The sequence below is a fragment of the Mesitornis unicolor genome, unplaced genomic scaffold (assembly GCF_000695765.1).
Source record: "Mesitornis unicolor isolate BGI_N332 unplaced genomic scaffold, ASM69576v1 scaffold38885, whole genome shotgun sequence".
NCBI classification, from domain to species: domain Eukaryota; kingdom Metazoa; phylum Chordata; class Aves; order Mesitornithiformes; family Mesitornithidae; genus Mesitornis; species Mesitornis unicolor.
The window spans coordinates 16,762-33,425 of NW_010188209.1; the positions used below are offsets into that span (position 1 = coordinate 16,762).

General features: G+C 40.3%; 2 protein-coding genes across 2 annotated transcripts in view; both read left to right on the top strand.

Moving 5' to 3' along the window:
- The window catches only part of NMNAT3 (nicotinamide nucleotide adenylyltransferase 3), a 19,435-nt gene extending 6,466 nt beyond the window's left edge, over window positions 1-12,969 (top strand). Inside the window, exons 2-4 of the mRNA XM_010185687.1 lie at window positions 2,968-3,151; window positions 8,319-8,428; window positions 12,563-12,969. Coding sequence (XP_010183989.1) covers window positions 2,968-3,151; window positions 8,319-8,428; window positions 12,563-12,969 — 701 coding nt within the window. The remainder of the gene's footprint in view (window positions 1-2,967; window positions 3,152-8,318; window positions 8,429-12,562) is intronic.
- A 1,506-nt stretch (window positions 12,970-14,475) lies between these two features.
- RBP1 (retinol binding protein 1, cellular) lies at window positions 14,476-15,433 on the top strand. The gene is made up of 2 exons (XM_010185688.1): window positions 14,476-14,584; window positions 15,189-15,433. Exons 1-2 carry the CDS (start codon window positions 14,512-14,514, stop codon window positions 15,431-15,433), a joined length of 318 nt encoding a protein of 105 aa, XP_010183990.1. The 5' UTR covers window positions 14,476-14,511.
- The last annotated feature ends 1,231 nt before the right edge of the window (window positions 15,434-16,664 follow it).

Sequence of the window (16,664 nt, forward strand, 5' to 3'; positions counted from 1 at the left end):
AAGTGAATAGAAACTTGGTTTATGCTAAAGCAGTACTATTTCATAAGACTTCTTGAACATCTTGGAAAAGGAGTAAAATAAAGCAGCCCTCAGGAACAAGGTCCTGTTGCAACCAGCTCTGGAGATGACAGAAGGAGGAACAGCAGTGGGGTCATTCGGGCTCACTGGGTGGGATAACACCGTCAAGCTGCAGGGCTTCCTGGTCTGCTGTGGGTTTTCCTGTGACACTGAGAAAAAGATGAGTAGGGGGTGGGAGTGAAATCTGTGGAAGTATTTCTGTTATTTGCTTTTCTATACTGGTTATTTACTTTTATGATTTACTTTTGGTCTAGTTTCTGATAGTCAATCCCAGACTTACTAATAGCATAAATCAATCGTTAAAAGCCCCACCAAAGTACACGTACAGTGTTACATGAAATTGGCATTTGGTTAATTTGCTTTAGTATGAATAAACTCGTTCAGCATTACAGTTAGTGTTTGTGTTTGTGACATTTACACCAGAATACTAAATACCTGTTTTACTTAATAATACTACTTGAACACGTTTGAGGGACATTTTTTATGTCATTACTTATGTTATATGTAGTATTCTAATCAGTTATCCTAAGCAGTTCTTAGAGAATGTAAGTTCATAGCAAGAGGATTTCTTTTCATGCTTTTCATAGGTATGTTTTGAAAAAACAAAGCCACTTAAGGGCCTGCAGGATTTTTACCGACTTAGGACAAACAACAATAGTATACTTCATGATTAAAACAAATGGCATTGCAAAGAAATAGAAGTTGAAGATATTTTAGACCAAGGAATGTTTGAAACGACCTGTAATGATTCATGGGACAGAGGAGAGAATTGCAGTGGAAAATAAAACAAAAGCAAACCACAAGGTGGCAGAATTTAATGAATTCAAAGAATTTAATTAATAAATTAATGAATTTAAAGAATTTAATTTCTTTTTCGCATGCTTGCCAAAATTGAGTGACATATTCGAATAGGTGAAGTTTTTAATTACTTAAAAGGACTCAAGTTGTTTAGAGCCAATGATAAAATATTCTCTTACACTTTTGAGTGCTAAAGCTTGTCGTTTTAGGTGGAAGTCTCATGTGCATCGTGCATGCATAGTGCTGGGTTACTCACTTGTGAATCATCTCAAACGGTTACTGTATTGATTTTTGGTAGCTTAAGTGTTAGCAACCTTGATTTTTCATTTCCACTTGGTTTCGTTTCTGCTTTGGAACAAGCTGATGTAGCATCAGAAGCTCTCCTCTCATCCCATTTATGCAGTTCTAGGCCAGACTAGACACTGGATATAACTCACAAAGATATGACTGCGGAGTTGCAGTCATTCTTGCCTAGCATGATCTCACACAGTTTTAATGTTCACATTTCATATATTCATTTAAGATATAAGGGAACAATTGATATCTGTAGACAACGAAAAGAAAGGAGCTGAAATGTGGACAATAAAAGTTACTATGTGAGAAAAAGCTTTTAGTAAGGGTAACATGTTAATAAATTCAAAATGTCATTTCTTTCCCCTTAAAGCAGAATTTGTTCTAGCATTATATACTATCAAAGTACCAGAGTATAATTGTTGTTCATAAATCAAGTGAGATTATTTCCAGTTTCGGATCAAGAAATGTACTCAATTATATACACATCTTTGCACATTTCTGTAAAAATTTATCTTTCTCTGTTGACCATTTTGCTTATAATGACAATGGTTTAAAACAGAGATCGTTTTGACTGACATTTGAACAGGAGACAGGCCTGTAAACCTCGGTGAATCTTAATGCTCTTTTTTAAAGTCGAACTCACTTAAGTTCTTTTGAAAATTGTACCCCATTACATCGAAATAGATGTGAAATTAGTAACCTGTTACTTTAGAATATTAAATTGTCCTGTGCTAGAATCAGAAATTATGAGTCCAGGGGTATCATTTTCATTACAAAGCAATGGAGGAAACTTGCTGCATTTCCATTTCTTTGCTGAAACAATTGAATTGAAATAGGAAGAGAATTTTTCCCCCTTCAATATCACAGTTATCGTAGTTATTTAAAATGCATATGTTTTACATTTGAAAAAATTTTGGGTTTATTTCTGTCTATTTGAAACACCCCTTCTCTCCTTTCCATTTCTATGCACCTCACATCAGTGCTTTATTTCCCTGTTCATTTATTAAAATGAGCGCTACATTTTTGTCTCCTGATTTGAGGAGAGAACTGTGAGGTGTAATAAAAAGAGTTTGTCATGTTAATGATCACATTATGTTACAGGAGTAGAAAAATATGGACATATTTTCAAATTTAATTAACATGATCAGCTAGATTGAATGGGTCTTTAATGGCTGCTAAGCTGATGTTTGGGCCATGGTGCTGCAAGTCTCATTTTAGACTCCATTAGCCCCATCTTTGTTCCTGAATGTTCTGGTTGGTCTGAATCACGTTAATCACAGCTGCAGTGAAATGCTGCAATTCTTGTTCTAACACAATGAAAAAGGACAATGATTTTGATAAATACCAAGTATCAGATGCTTAAGAACAAAGCAGTGGTTAGTTGAGTAATCCATTGCTCTGGCTGTGTAAGAGCTGCACTTAGTGGAATATAAAACTTAATTATATCGAGCTATTTTGATTGCTTACATCATGAATTATAAAAATCTCTACTTGCTTGAAAAGTGTATGTTCATCCAGCTTTCCTTTTTGAAACACCTGATAGTATAAACATATTAATAGTAATTATGAGTCATTCACAGAGGAACAAAAAGGCTGATTTTGAACTTTTTAAATTGCTGTTTCTATATTAAAGATAACACCTAGACCAAGTTGCTCTTAGACTGTTACACCTTTGAAGTTAACCATGCTTTGAAGAGGTTGAACTGGATGAACTCCCAAGGTCCCATTCACCCTCAATTTTCAAGATCCTCTGAAGATGGCTTATATTTCTTTTTTCTTTTTTCCCTTTTTCAAAAGGAAGGTATCAGGTGGTTGAAGGCATAATATCTCCTGTTAATGATGAATATGGAAAGAAAGGCTTGGTTTCAGCAAGGCACCGGATAGCAATGGCTAAACTGGCCCTGGAGACATCAGACTGGATTCGAGTTGATCCATGGGAAAGTGAGCAGCAGACGTGGACAGAGACAGTGAAAGTATTAAGGTAATTACATTTTTTTCCCTTTCTTTATGAAGTTACTAAAAACTTGTCAGGCGACCAGGTCAATGCACAGAACCCTTGTGAAACACCCAAGCAAAGCAGAACATGTCTTCTTATACCTGTGAGCAAAGAAAATTCACATCACTTTCCTTGAGAAAGGTTGCATAGTCAGTATTCCCCATCTGGAGTCTCTCCTTTCCTACTAGGAACAGGACAGGATTTCCCCAGACCGCTGCAGTACTCCACAGTACTGCCCTTGGGCCATTTAAGTAGGTAGGTGCGTGTGGAAGGCCTCTGCTAAGAAAGTGTCTTGCAAAATTGTAGTCACTGAAAGACTTCTGCAGAAATGTTCATGTTATTTGTCTTGTTTGTAAGTCTCCAAGCAGTTAATACAGAGATCTTAATCAGAAAGTAAGAGAGTTTACAAACAGACCTATTTTTCAGGAGCCTCCCCATTCCAGATTAACTGTGCCTTATTATTCCTGCAGGTTTATCTATTCACACATCCTCGAAAGGTTTTCTTATTAACTCTAACCCAAGCCCATAACTGCTGATGTTTTCTTCAGAATTACTGAGATTGCTGTCGTTTTGTGCTGGAAGGAAAAATTAAACAATTTGTCCAAAAGCTGTTAACTTGATGTAAGGAACTTGAAATGTGCCATATGGTTGGTCTTGGTAATAAATGCGTTATGGGGCAAGGTATGAACACACAAACTTCTTGTGCTAGCCACTTTTTGGAAACATAGATGCGACAGAAGTCAACAGATACTGTTCAAGTGGAAGACTTCATGGGTGTCATTCAAGAAAGCAAGTGTGAAAACTATCAGTTTATCAGTCACACTTCATGACTATCTAAATTTTCTAGGTTGCTTTCTAATTGGAAAAATTTGTTTGTATAGCTTAAGTCTCTAAAATGTGCCTTCCAGCAACTGCCCAGAAGGCTCTTACGGCTCTGTGAAAGCAGTTAGAAAGCAGACCTGTTACTCTACAAAAGCATACATTAATAGGAACACCCTACCTGCTTACAAAGCAGCTAGTGGAGCCTTTTAGTTCTGCTTTTGCTTCGCTGGGTGAACGTGGACATCCAGTTGCTTCTTTTTCTCCTTCCCTCCAGCCAGCATCATAGGATCAGGACAAGAGGAAGACAAGGCAATGCTGCCCTGTCTTTGCAGAAAACTTGTCTGTTCTTTTCTTACTCACAATTGTATATTCCAGTATTGGTTGGGTGTGGGATTTTTTCCTCCTAAACTTCACTTTTGTAAAACTATTTTCCTCCAGAGAAGCAGCCACAAATCTTACAGATCAGGTAATCCTACTTAAAAAGGCTTTGATTTTGCACAGCTCCAACTGAAGTGAGCACTACTTGCAAGACTGGGTTTGCAAATTGTAAATCCACTTCAGACACCTTTAGGATATGAGGTACAGTAAATGAAACCCGTATGTATAACTTTCTGCTCAGGGAAAACAGTATCAGTGTGGTATGAACAGCCAAACTTCCCGTCTGCCTAGAAAGTGAACCTCTAGTTTTATAAATAAATTCACATACTGCTACATTGGATGCCCGTTAAGGAGAGAAATGAGCTTCAATAATTTTTTTCCCAAATGATGAGTTATATTAATGAGCTGAACTAGTGCCATGATCTAATGAGAACCCTGTCCTTTGAGCAGGGAAGCAGCATCCTGATGAATTAGCACATGTTGGTATTTTAGCTTTATGCTGTATTTTAACTCTCACATGTGAATATTTCAAAAAAAAAAAAGAAAAAGAGGTGGATTTAGGGCTAGATCCTTACCAAGCTGTCCTGGTTTTGCTGGGATTGGATTGTAGAATTCCGTTTTCTGTTCACCACGACACAAGTGTAAACAGGCAATGGTTTACTGTGGAGTTGAAGGTTTATCTGTAGATTCTTTCCTGGTCACAGAACTAAGAACCAATTGCTGCCTTCACTATAAGCGCTCTGAGGTAGGAAACTTTAGTACTAATAGAAGATTTTGCTATTGTGAATTTTTGCAAAGGCAAAAAGCATTATTATACCTAAATGTCTGTTCTTATCAGTACCTTGAACTGTACATTTAACTCTAGAACATTGTGTCCTGAGAAACACGAATGGCCTTTTCCTACAGCACTTGTTCCACCTGAGTGCGATGAAAGTGTCATATTTCATGAAAATCTGCGGATTTTGCAGAGGCTCCCAAATAGTTATGACATACAAGAACTTTAAGCAGCAAAGCTCGTATCCTACTTGTGGCAGTGCTTGTGGCCTGTTAGATTAAGCGAGTATGGAAATTTTGGAGACTATCCCAAGGTTTTTTTTAGAGAGGAGGAGGGAACATGATAGAGCTATTTCCTGCTTAGTTGCTGTTCCTGAATATTATTCCTAGACAAGGAAACGGTATTGTCAGTTACAAAAGAACTACATGAATTCCTTTTGTAATGTAGATTTGATTGTGGTGCAGATATACTGTGAATTAATTTCGAGCTGGCAAAGATCTGTCTTGCCAACTTTCGTTGAGCTGTGCTTCTGATTTAATTATGTAGTTATTCAAAGCTTCATACATAGTTCAGAAAACGCTTGATAGACTGACAAATTGGGTTGTCCTTTTTGGTGTCTCTTTAACAGTAACATAACTCTCCCAGCTCCAGCACTCGAAATGCTTGCTGAACAGACCTTTTGGCAGTTAAGATTTTGCAGTACTTGTAAGGTTAGCACTGCAGTGAGCTCTGTGCCAAGAGTTCTTATTTTTGAATCATGGCCCAAGAATGTCAGTCCGTGGTACAAAGTTAGTGTACTTGACTATGCATAGCATCAGCCTCTGTACAACAAAGCAGGATTAAAAATAAAAATGTAGGAAGGCACAGGCCAAGCTACTACTGCCTTCGTTTTGCTACCATATGTCCTTCACCTCGTCTGTGCAGTTTCTTCAACCAATGGCTGAGCATCAAAAATCACTGGAGACATTCTGTCTAGGTGTAGGTTCTTGATGCTTGTGCAATTTATTCCTGTGGCTAAAAGCATTTGGATGATTTGAAGAGTGCACATTTAAATCACTAAACTATGAATTTGTTCCTTAGGGCAGACATTCAAAAGTTTAGCTATGGCTTTCTAAATGTGCTGAACTCGAACTGTGCCTTATAACACATACCCTTTGCTTTGATACAGTTATGCAAGACCTGATGGGCGCTTTGGCTGTGTAAGTGCTGGACAGAGATAGGACACTGGCTCGAGTCTCTACCTGTCTACCTGTCCTGTTTAACTGGAAGCTTGTTTATTGAAACGATTTTGGCTTGTGCCAATACGAGCAATGCCTAAGCATGGCTCAGGATCACAGAGTATTAGGAGTTGGAAGGGACCTGGAAAGCTCCCCCAGTGCAACCCCTGCCACAGCAGGATCACCAGAGCAGTCACACAGGAACACGGCCAGGGCTTTGGGTGTCTGCAGAGAAGGAGACTCCACAACCTCTCTGGGCAGCCTGGGCCATGCTCTGGCACTCTCACACTGACAAAGTTTGTCCTTATGTTCAGATTGAACCTCTTGTGCTCCAGCTTGGGACCACTGCCCCTTGTCCTGGCATTGGACATCCCAGAGCAGAGCCTGGCTCCTTCCTCCTGACACTGCCCTTTCCCAATGGATCCCCAGGAATGAGGGCACCCCTCAGTCTCCTCTGCTCCAAGCTCAAGAGTCCCAGCTCCCTCTGCCGCTCCTCAGCAGGAGATGCTCCACTCCCTCCAGCATCTTTGTGGCCCTGCTGGACTCTTTCAAGCAGTTCCTGTCCTTCTTGACCTGAGGGCCCAGCACTGGACACAACATTGCAGATATGATCTGAGCAGGGCAGAGCAGAGGGGCAGGAGAACCTCTCTGCCCTACAACCACCCCTTCTCATCCACCCCAGGATGCCATTGGCCTTCTTGGCTCAAGGGCACATTGCTGGCTCATGGTCATCCTGCTGGCCACCAACACCCCCAGGTCCTTCTCTGCCTGGCCGCTCCAGCCACTGGTCCCCAAGCCTGTAGCGCTGCATCGGATGATGCAAGTCAGGGACTATTGACTTGCACAGGCAAGGTCATGCTGATTCAGAAGGAATCAGTTTAAGAGTTTGGATCTAAGATTGGCACTTGCCCTCATGGTCAAAGAAGGGGCCACTACCGTGAGGTTATAGTACCAGTATTGCAGCGGGGCATCAGTGATCAGGAGCAGCAAAAGAGCAAAGTAATAGAAACCTGGAAAAACTGACAAAGGGATCTTTGCCTGCCTTCATGGATCTGAACTTGGTAAAATTAGAAGCATAGCAGATGTCAAAATCTTATGAGAAGTGTATTTTTGGAGTTTCTCAGGATTGAGAATTAAAATGAAAGGGAAAATGACAGGATGGAGACTTCAGGAAATTTTTTTGTGGAGAAGAGGATGAGAGAGAGAGAATGTCTCCTCCTGAAAACTAAGCACACATTTTAGGAACATAATCATGATGGGTTGTGTTTAATCAAGTAATTTAATCTAGTGGTTCAAGTGTGATTTAACCCCGTTTCAAGCTAAAACCTCCACCATGTTTTAAATGTAATCTTGCTACTAAAATTTTCATAATGGTAAAATTTCAGAAAGGAATTGAAATGTTTATAAATATTTAAAGGGTGAGTGTCACGAGGATGGAGCCAGGCTCTTCTCGGTGACAAACAATGATAGGACAAGGGGTAATGGGCACAAGCTGGAACACAGGAGGGTCCACTTAAATTTGAGAAGAAACTTCTTCTCAGTGAGGGTGACAGAGCACTGGAACAGGCTGCCCAGAGAGGTTGTGGAGTCTCCTTCTCTGCAGACATTCAAAACCCGCCTGGACGCCTTCCTGTGTAACCTCATCTGGGTGTTCCTGCTCCGGCAGGGGGATTGGACTGGATGAGCTTTTGAGGTCCCTTCCAATCCCTAACGGTCTGGGATTCTGTGATTCTGTGAAAACCAGAATGCCATTACAGAGATTACTTGTGAATTTTGCAAAACATTAACTACATTGATAGTAATCTCATGGTAGAATGAATATGCTAAATTCTCAACAAATTGTATTCAAATCCAAAGTGAATAAAAGCAGACTGTGTTCTTGAATCTGAAAGTGCCAGGTAATCGCTTTGTGCACCTCTGAGAGGATTACCTCACACAGAAGCCTTTATTTTAAATGCAGGCACCATTACAATGAATCACTCAGATCACTCCAGTTCAAGAAGGAAATCATGAAAAACAAACGGCCCACAGAAGGATCTACAGTGGATTCCCTTCCTTACCAGCACCCAGGTTGGTTCATGACTGTAAACATGACTCTTTGATTAGCATTAAAAACAATACAGCTTTTACCAGACTAGAGGAACTGATGAAAAAGTTGAACATAATAGCTGTTAAGTTTTGAGGGTTGGAGCTGCCTGCCAAAAACAAGCCATGCCAGTGCCAGCACGACGGCTGGTGCAGTTGTTTTGTAGTAAATCCCACATAGACGGGAGACTTATTCGTATTAATTCTTGGTTTGATGAGCATCTCTGTAGCTGTGTCAGAGATGTATGTTGTGGCTCTGCTGGTTTTGCAAAGCACAGAGTTTATGAATAAAAAATATCTCAAGTATCAAGGTTACTTAGAATTGTCATTCTAGAGTTAGACAGTGGGCAAAGTGTATGAATAGCACACCAGTGATGCTGATGCATTGGTGTTTACTGTATTTCTGGACAGGAAAGCTTCCGCTGACGTTAGAAGTATGGTAGGTTCTGGTAATGCTGTCAGTTTTGGGCTTCCTATTTTGTCGTATTCCCTAATGCCATCACTTGTTAGAATGCTGCTATGTTTTTGATACATTACATTTTTCCTGTAGTATTGCAGCACTTCTTGGACATGAATAATACAGTGAAGTTGCTCATGGTTATGCAAAAGTTTCCAAAAGATGAGTTGTTGTGTCTTAATAGATGGTAGAGGAAAAACAGTCAAGGCATTTGGACTGCAGTGAAATCAGTGTCTGATGGGGTTAATGATTGTTGGCAAGTGACAAGTCTGATTATTCCATATTGCCACACTAAGGAAAGTTAGTGTGAAAGTAGCAAAGGCTATTTTAGTTTTCCATTACAAAAAAGTAATTTGGCTACTATTTTCTGTAGTTATTTCAAGCTCTATAGCATTTTATGTAAAAATGTCAGGAAAACAGGTTTTAAAACTAGTCTTTCCCAATCAAGATTCTCAGTTTAGAATTCATCAGTCATCACAGGATTCCTCTACAGTCAAAAAGAAAAGGCATAGCAAAGTTGCAGTTGTAATAAACTTAGAATAGCTTATTAGTGCCAGTCATTCAGGGCAAAGATGAAAATGTCAAGACCATGGAGCTCTTTTTCTCTGTTTTTTAGTGTCCAGAGATTTGCCATCCCTCCTTGAATCACCAAATATAGCTTCACATGCAGTATTTCTTCTCCTACTTACAAGAGATGTTGATTCTCGTTATTTAATCTTAGTTGAATCCCCTGCACTTCAAGTCTCTCAGCTGCCTTACATGAAAAACTTTCACCTCTTGAATGCTTTCCCTGGCATATTCCAATAGTAATCTCCCTTAATTAGACCTTAAATCCAGCTACTTCCTTTGTGTTAATAGTTATTTCTCCTTTAGCTTACCCTCTGCTTTTTCCCTGGACAACAATACAAAGAATTGCAATTTATTTCTGTCCACTGTTATTGACTGAGCTACGCCAATCAAAACCAAGCAAATATTTCCCTGATCCAGACGTGCCATGCCCTGAAATAAAAGCAATTGTACTTACCAAAAAATGGAGCATTGCAGCAGCCATTTGGGCTTTGTACCATTATCTGTAGTGGAAACTGCAGATCATCATTTAGCAAAGCGCCCTTGAAAGGCCAATGGCCAAAGGCCATTTTGCTCATTGGCTCAGAAAGTGTGGGGCTATACAGAAATGTGTTTATAAAATTGGCAGCCTTTTTGTAAAGGCTACGATCTGTTAATTTAGCTTCTAGTAATGTGGAGCTGCAATTTACGTACATTCAGAGAAAACCCATCAACGCTATAAGAGCTCTGGTGTAATATTCATTCTAATACAGCTTGGGAGAGAATACTGTTTTATTGTGGTGATTGCTGTTAAGCAAAAACCAAGCTGTGACATAAACCCCAGGTAAGGTTCTGGAAAACAGGGGACTGGAAGCAGTTTAAGCATGGAAGTGAGGACAGGGAACTGGAAAGGTAGAGTAGAATCTGTGAGGGGAGAGACAAGAAGATTGGAACTGGCATGGAAAAATAGATGGGCAGAGGACAGCTTGGAAGGGATGAGGCAGAAAAGATCGGCTTTAGGGTTGTGTGAATCCTAGGGTTCTTGGTGTCTCGTCATTCATCAGCTCTCAGAGGCGTCTGGGACATTCATTCTGAGTTTCATAGTCTTGTAGGTCCACATGGGGATCACAGACAACTTTTGTAGGTACTTCTGCCCTAGCTCAAGTGTCAGGGCTGAGAGCATTGAATCTAAAGGTTTCAACCTTGCAGGTGTGGGTATTAAAGTAAAATTTACTGGGTAGTTTGTGGGAGAGGGAGCTGTTATAAAAGTTTCACATTCTTACAAAATACACTATTGTGAACTCTAAAGAAAACCCCAGAAATATCTGAAAGAAAGAAGAGAAATGCTTGCTGCAGTTAATGATATGTAATAAACCTCTGCAAAACTGTGTGTATCTTGAGGCACTTGAGCGATGCTTTTCCTAAATCATCACTGGTATGTTTCTTATTTTTCAAATCCCTAATTTAAGTTGTTTGTGTAATCTTGCAGATGTGCTGTCCATCTGCAACAACAAATAAATGTAAAATGGAGACAATATCTCCATCCTTCCCCTTCATTTCACAGGAATGCAAGGCTGTGAAAATACCTAGTCAATGTTTGTAAAATATTCAGATGGTATAATGATGAGTGCTGTAGAATAGGCTTTGGGGAAAGAGATATTTCTGTGCTGGGGCTTAGGCAGTGGGCAGCAAATAAGAAATGGAGAGAAAACCAAGAAATCAAACCAGTGAAGTGTCATTCTTGGTCATCATTCAAGGTACAGCAAATTTGGCTTTAGGTCTCTTTGTACTAGAACGAAAATGCCACGGCCACATGACACAAAATATTATCTGTATAATACTCTCCTGGTTCAAATTTCTCTAAAAATAAAATAAAAATTAGTAAGTCAACGAACTAGCTTATGGTACCACTAAGGGTAGTTAGATTAGATACAGTCTGTCATGTTTTAGATTATACAGGTGCACAAATCCAGGCAAACTTCTAGGTTGCTCTCGAGCTAATGTGACAGTATGCAAACATTGTGTCTGTGTGCCCGAGTGCATCCCAAAGGGAATGGAGCTGTTTGTGGTAACATGGTGTGTGGCAGGCAAGTGCCTCACTCGCTGAGATTGATCCCACAGTACCTGAGCAGAGCGAAGCAGAACAGGCTGGATCTTGACCATCAGGTAGGCTCACAGTGAGGAGGCATATCCCAGCTTGTCAAGCTGGCAAGTCAGTCTGCATTTCAGGATCAAGACCAGTTCTGGTGAGGGTTACCAGGATTAGACTACGATTAGTGATTGCTGGCAAGTCCACAGTGACAAAGCATCATTCACATGCATGAATGGAACATCTCCTGCTGAGGAGCGGCTGAGGGAGCTGGGGCTCTTGAGCTTGGGGCAGAGGAGACTGAGGGGTGCCCTCATTCCTGGGGATCCATTTGGAAAGGGCAGTGTCAGGAGGAAGGAGCCAGGCTCTGCTCTGGGATGTCCAATGCCAGGACAAGGGGCAATGGTCCCAAGCTGGAGCACAGGAGGTTCAAGCTGAAGATGAGGACAAACTTTGTCAGGGTGAGGGTGGCAGAGCATGGCCCAGGCTGCCCAGAGAGGTTGTGGAGTCTCCTTGTGTGGAGACACCCAAAGCCCTGGCCGTGTTCCTGTGTGACTGCTCTGGTGATCCTGCTCTGGCCGGGGTTGGACTGGAGGAGCTTTCCAGGTCCCTTCCAACTCCTCATATTCTGCAATTCTGTGAAGGCAGGTCTGACGCCAGGCTGGGGCATCCATCTGTGGGTTGGGCTCCAGATCAACAGGGTCCATGACCAGACACACTCGTGGCTGTGGCTGCTCTGGAGACCAGACCTCCTTGTCATGTAGCTCAGGTCAGGACTGACCAGAATGAGCTGAATGGGGCTCCTGGGCTGCTCAGGTTAATTAGGGCCTATTAATGCACTCAGGGCTCTGACACGATGCCTGTTTGAAACCTTTTGAAGAAACCTGCAACCTTTTGAAAGAAAACTAAAGCTAAAGTATTTGGAAAAAAAGGAAAAAGAAGGGATGAGGTAAAACTAATTTTAAGTATAAACTTCCTAGAAAACCGAGCAGGTGTAGAAATCTCTCATTTCCTTTTGTCTTTCCAGTTCTACCAGAATTAAAGCTGCTCTGTGGTGCTGATTTTCTGCAGACATTTAAGACACCCAATCTCTGGAAGGAAGAACACATCAAAGAAATAGTGGAAAAGTTTGGCTTGGTCTGTATTAGCCGTGCTGGCTCTGATCCTGCTCAGTATATCAATGAATCCACCCATTTAACTAAATTTCAGCACAACATCTTTCTGGTGAAGGAATGGATTCAGAATGAAATCAGTGCAACGCAGATACGCCATGCCTTGTGCAGAGGATTAAGTGTCAAATATCTTGTACCAGATTCTGTTATATCCTACATTGCACACCACAATATCTACACAGAAGAGAGTGAGCGGAAGAATGAAGGTGACTTGCTTCAGCCTCTTAAGTTGCATAAAACAGTAAACCCACTAAATGACTGAAGTCTGTTGTGTGTGAAGTGGACAGACCTGGCATGTTTTTCATGTAAAGTTCTTGAAAAAGTTGTTTCTGGTTAATGAGGGAAAAATACATCAGTCCAAAAGTTCTTGAACTCATGTGGTGTCTTAAATTCCTGGTTTTGTGTATGGGAGTGCTTAAGCAAATTGGGATGATCAGCTGCATAGTTGAAAATACGTAAAGAACAGCTTTCTTCTGAAAATAAAAGAAACAAGATCTTAACAATAAATATTAATCTCCAGTAATACCTACGGGTCAGACATAGCACTTTCCTGAATTGTAGGTCTGCAGTCCAAAAGACAGTTTTAGCAAGAAGATGCCTCACTGTTCTGAAGCAACAAAATAAAATGAACCACAACTTTTCTTTTTATGTATATTTAAACATGTATTACTGCTTAACTTTGACTTTTTAGGACCCTGAATAACTTTTTTTGGTTTTGCAGTTTGGACAAGAGATGGAAGTAAATGAGTCTTTCGTGCAAGTATTTCAAAATGCATGCACCATTCGTGTCACTTTTGAGCCCTCATATCCGGGTTTAAAGTGGGTTTCTTTGCTTCTCTGATCCAGTCTTCTATAAGAGTAAGCAATTGCCAAAGCCTTGGAGTAGATAACATATCCAAGAGGAACTGCAGCTATACTGTTTGAAAACAGACAGTGGAAAATAAATGAAAATTGCTAAGAGGCTTTCTCGGTATTTGAGCCCTAATGTTAGCCAGAAAAATCCGCTCTCAGCTGTTGGTTGCCTGTTCTGCTGATTCAGTTTATCTCATTTTTGACAGAAGACACCTTCAAAGAACGTAGAATCTCTGAAGTGCTACTTCTGTTTCGATGTTGCTTAAATTAACTGAAAGCATGCATTCAGTGATGCTGTAGCATTTAGCAGTATACAGAATTAACCACTCTTAATTCCAAGTCTCCACCTCGCTGGCCCCTTTTGATCCCTCAGCTGGCCAAACAGCTTCCATTGATAGTTCTCTAGAATTAAGCAGCTCATGGAGCAAGTCAAGTAATGCCAGACACAAATTGCTGTCACTGGAAGAGTCTGTACGATAGTTTGATGAAAAGAAGAAGGCATAACATAGCTGGAACATATTCAAGGAAGGTTTTACCCAAAAAAAACCCATGAAAGATAAGCACTTACATAGCTTAGGCTAATATCCTAAACTGAAGACATTTTACAAGTTTTTTTTCTGAGTGGCATGAAAAAGGAAGCGTAATATGATTAAAATGGATCTCCAGATAATCAGTACACGTACAGCAGTTGTATGGAAGGTAAATGTTCCACTCTGTTTAAAACAAGTCATCCCGCTGTCATTAGAAATATCAGAGGTCCAGCCTTGTGGAAGGATTTCAAGGCAACACTTCAACATTAATCGGATTAGAAGGACTTGCATAGCTACATGGTCTAAAAAAGAGATAAAAGAAACCAGAGTTCAAACTTGCCCCACAGAAAGGCAGTGAGCTGTGCGGTGCAGAATTCCGCACTATTCTGAGACCTTGATTTTGACGATTATCTAAAGCAGGGATGCCTGCAGATTTCAATGGTTACTGGAAAATGGTCAGCAATGACAATTTTGAGGAGTATCTGAAAGCACTGGGTAAGGTTCCCTTCATGTTTCTTTGATAAATAATCAAGAATTACAGCCTGCCTTAGTCTCGACATAAAGCTGTTTTTTTCTTGTACAGTCATAAGTCGTTTTTGTGAGAAGTATTTGTTCAGGAATGCACATTAAGATTTGCCTTATGCAAAAATGTTTTGTCTTAAGCAGCTTCCGCTTTTTCCCATCTGGAAGTTTACATTAACAAAGATTAAGCTGCATAGCTTGAAGAGGTAAGTGGCAGATTTCAAACTGAAAGAAATAACCATAATTCAAGAAGGAGTAGAATTTTGATGTGTACTAAAGGGACGACAACGTACTTAACGCAGTTTTGTGTGTGCGCATTTGATGAAGTATGTGAAGTAAATATTGAAGGCCTTATTAACTGTCAAATACAAAAGGTGTTATTTAGGATTCCGTATAATCAGAAAATCAAAACATTAATTTATTATAAGTTAAAAGAATTTGGTTATAGACTTTTTCCTGATGAGAAAGCTGGCCTGAAAGATCTGGACATGTATTTATCTTTGTTCATTTTGGTTCTCCCAAGAGCTACAGTCTTCTTTTTGTGGTGGACTTTTTCATTTTTCTTTTTCATTTTCAGATGTAAATGTTGCCGTAAGGAAAATAGCAAACTTGCTAAAACCTGACAAAGAAATCCTTCAGAATGGGGATCATATGATCATTAAAACGCTAAGCACTTTTAGAAACTACATCATGGAATTTGATGTAGGAAAGGAGTTTGAGGAGGATTTGGCTGGGGTGGATGATCGCAAATGCATGGTAAGAATTAGAACTGTAACAATTAATAATAATAACCTGAGGCCTTTCTCACACCACATCTGTTAACTGGTTTGTGTGGCTATTCCTGAAATTAGTCGGGTACTTCTCAGTTTCCTGCGATGTTCACTCAGATTTTAGAGTGCCTTTCCATTAAAGGAATCCTAATTTTAATGAGGAGCACAAAGCAGTTTTATCAGTGAATAATAACTTCAGTGAAACGTTCATGACTCAGTTATACTGAGATATTTTTTAGTCAAAAAGACATTTAAGTTCAGGCTTCCAGAGTCTCTTTACTGAGTAATATTTTACAGTAAAGGCAATCCAGTGATTGCAGGGTCAGGCACTATTCCCCATGTGTAAGAATGGCCAAGTGCTTAGAAACTGGGGGTTTTCTCTCTTGTTCCTCTGCTCCTTCCTTCCTGGGTGTATTTATTAGAGCAGACATGTTAATTAGCCTACTGGAACAAATCTTACTGCAATCAATAAGCAAACACTGCGGACTCTGCCTTATGAGCTGTTTTTGCTTGCCAGAGAGACAGTATTTTCTAATTTATGACTGAGAAATAACAATTAACAGGGGGGAAACTTAAGCCTACAGAGTTCTGTCCCGTTAGTTTGAATGCATGACACCTACAATATCCTACAGTGAAGAAGTTGATAAGCAAACGAAAATTATCTCAGGAGGGATAGAGGAGAAATCACGAAAAAGAGAAGTAACAGGTTTCTAGTTTTAGATAGTGCCATTTAAAACTGCTCCTATTCTCTAACACTAGTACATGCAAAATTGGTTTTGCTCTGGTGATGGCACGAAGGGGAAAGATTGTGGAGATCAGAAAAAAAGAATGGCGAGCTAGCAAGTGCCTCAGCTAATCCTCCTGTACCCCTTGTTACGGAGGGCAGAGGCATGGTGCAGAATCCAAAACTCACAGAAGGGAGAAGCAGTTGTATTTGTGTATAGGAAAGTGCCCCAGTGCTGTAGTGCATTTTGGACTGCGGGAAGGCTCTTAATCAGGATCATGAGGTCCAGTTCCACTGACCAGTTGTGAGCCCAAAGAAAGACTTGGACTTTGGTGGCTGAATTACTGTCAGACATAGCAATGTTCAAAACATCTGCTCAAGTGGTAAAAAAGTCCTGAGTGTTTGAGTCGGGGAAGTAGTGGTTTGTGTGCATACAGATCGATCTCCATCTAGCATTATCTGTGCTTAAATGCCATTAATCTCCATCTAAAGGAGGACTAAAGCATCCTCTATGTGGCGGAAAGAAGTAATTGTGCTCTGAGACTGTCTAGCTTGTACC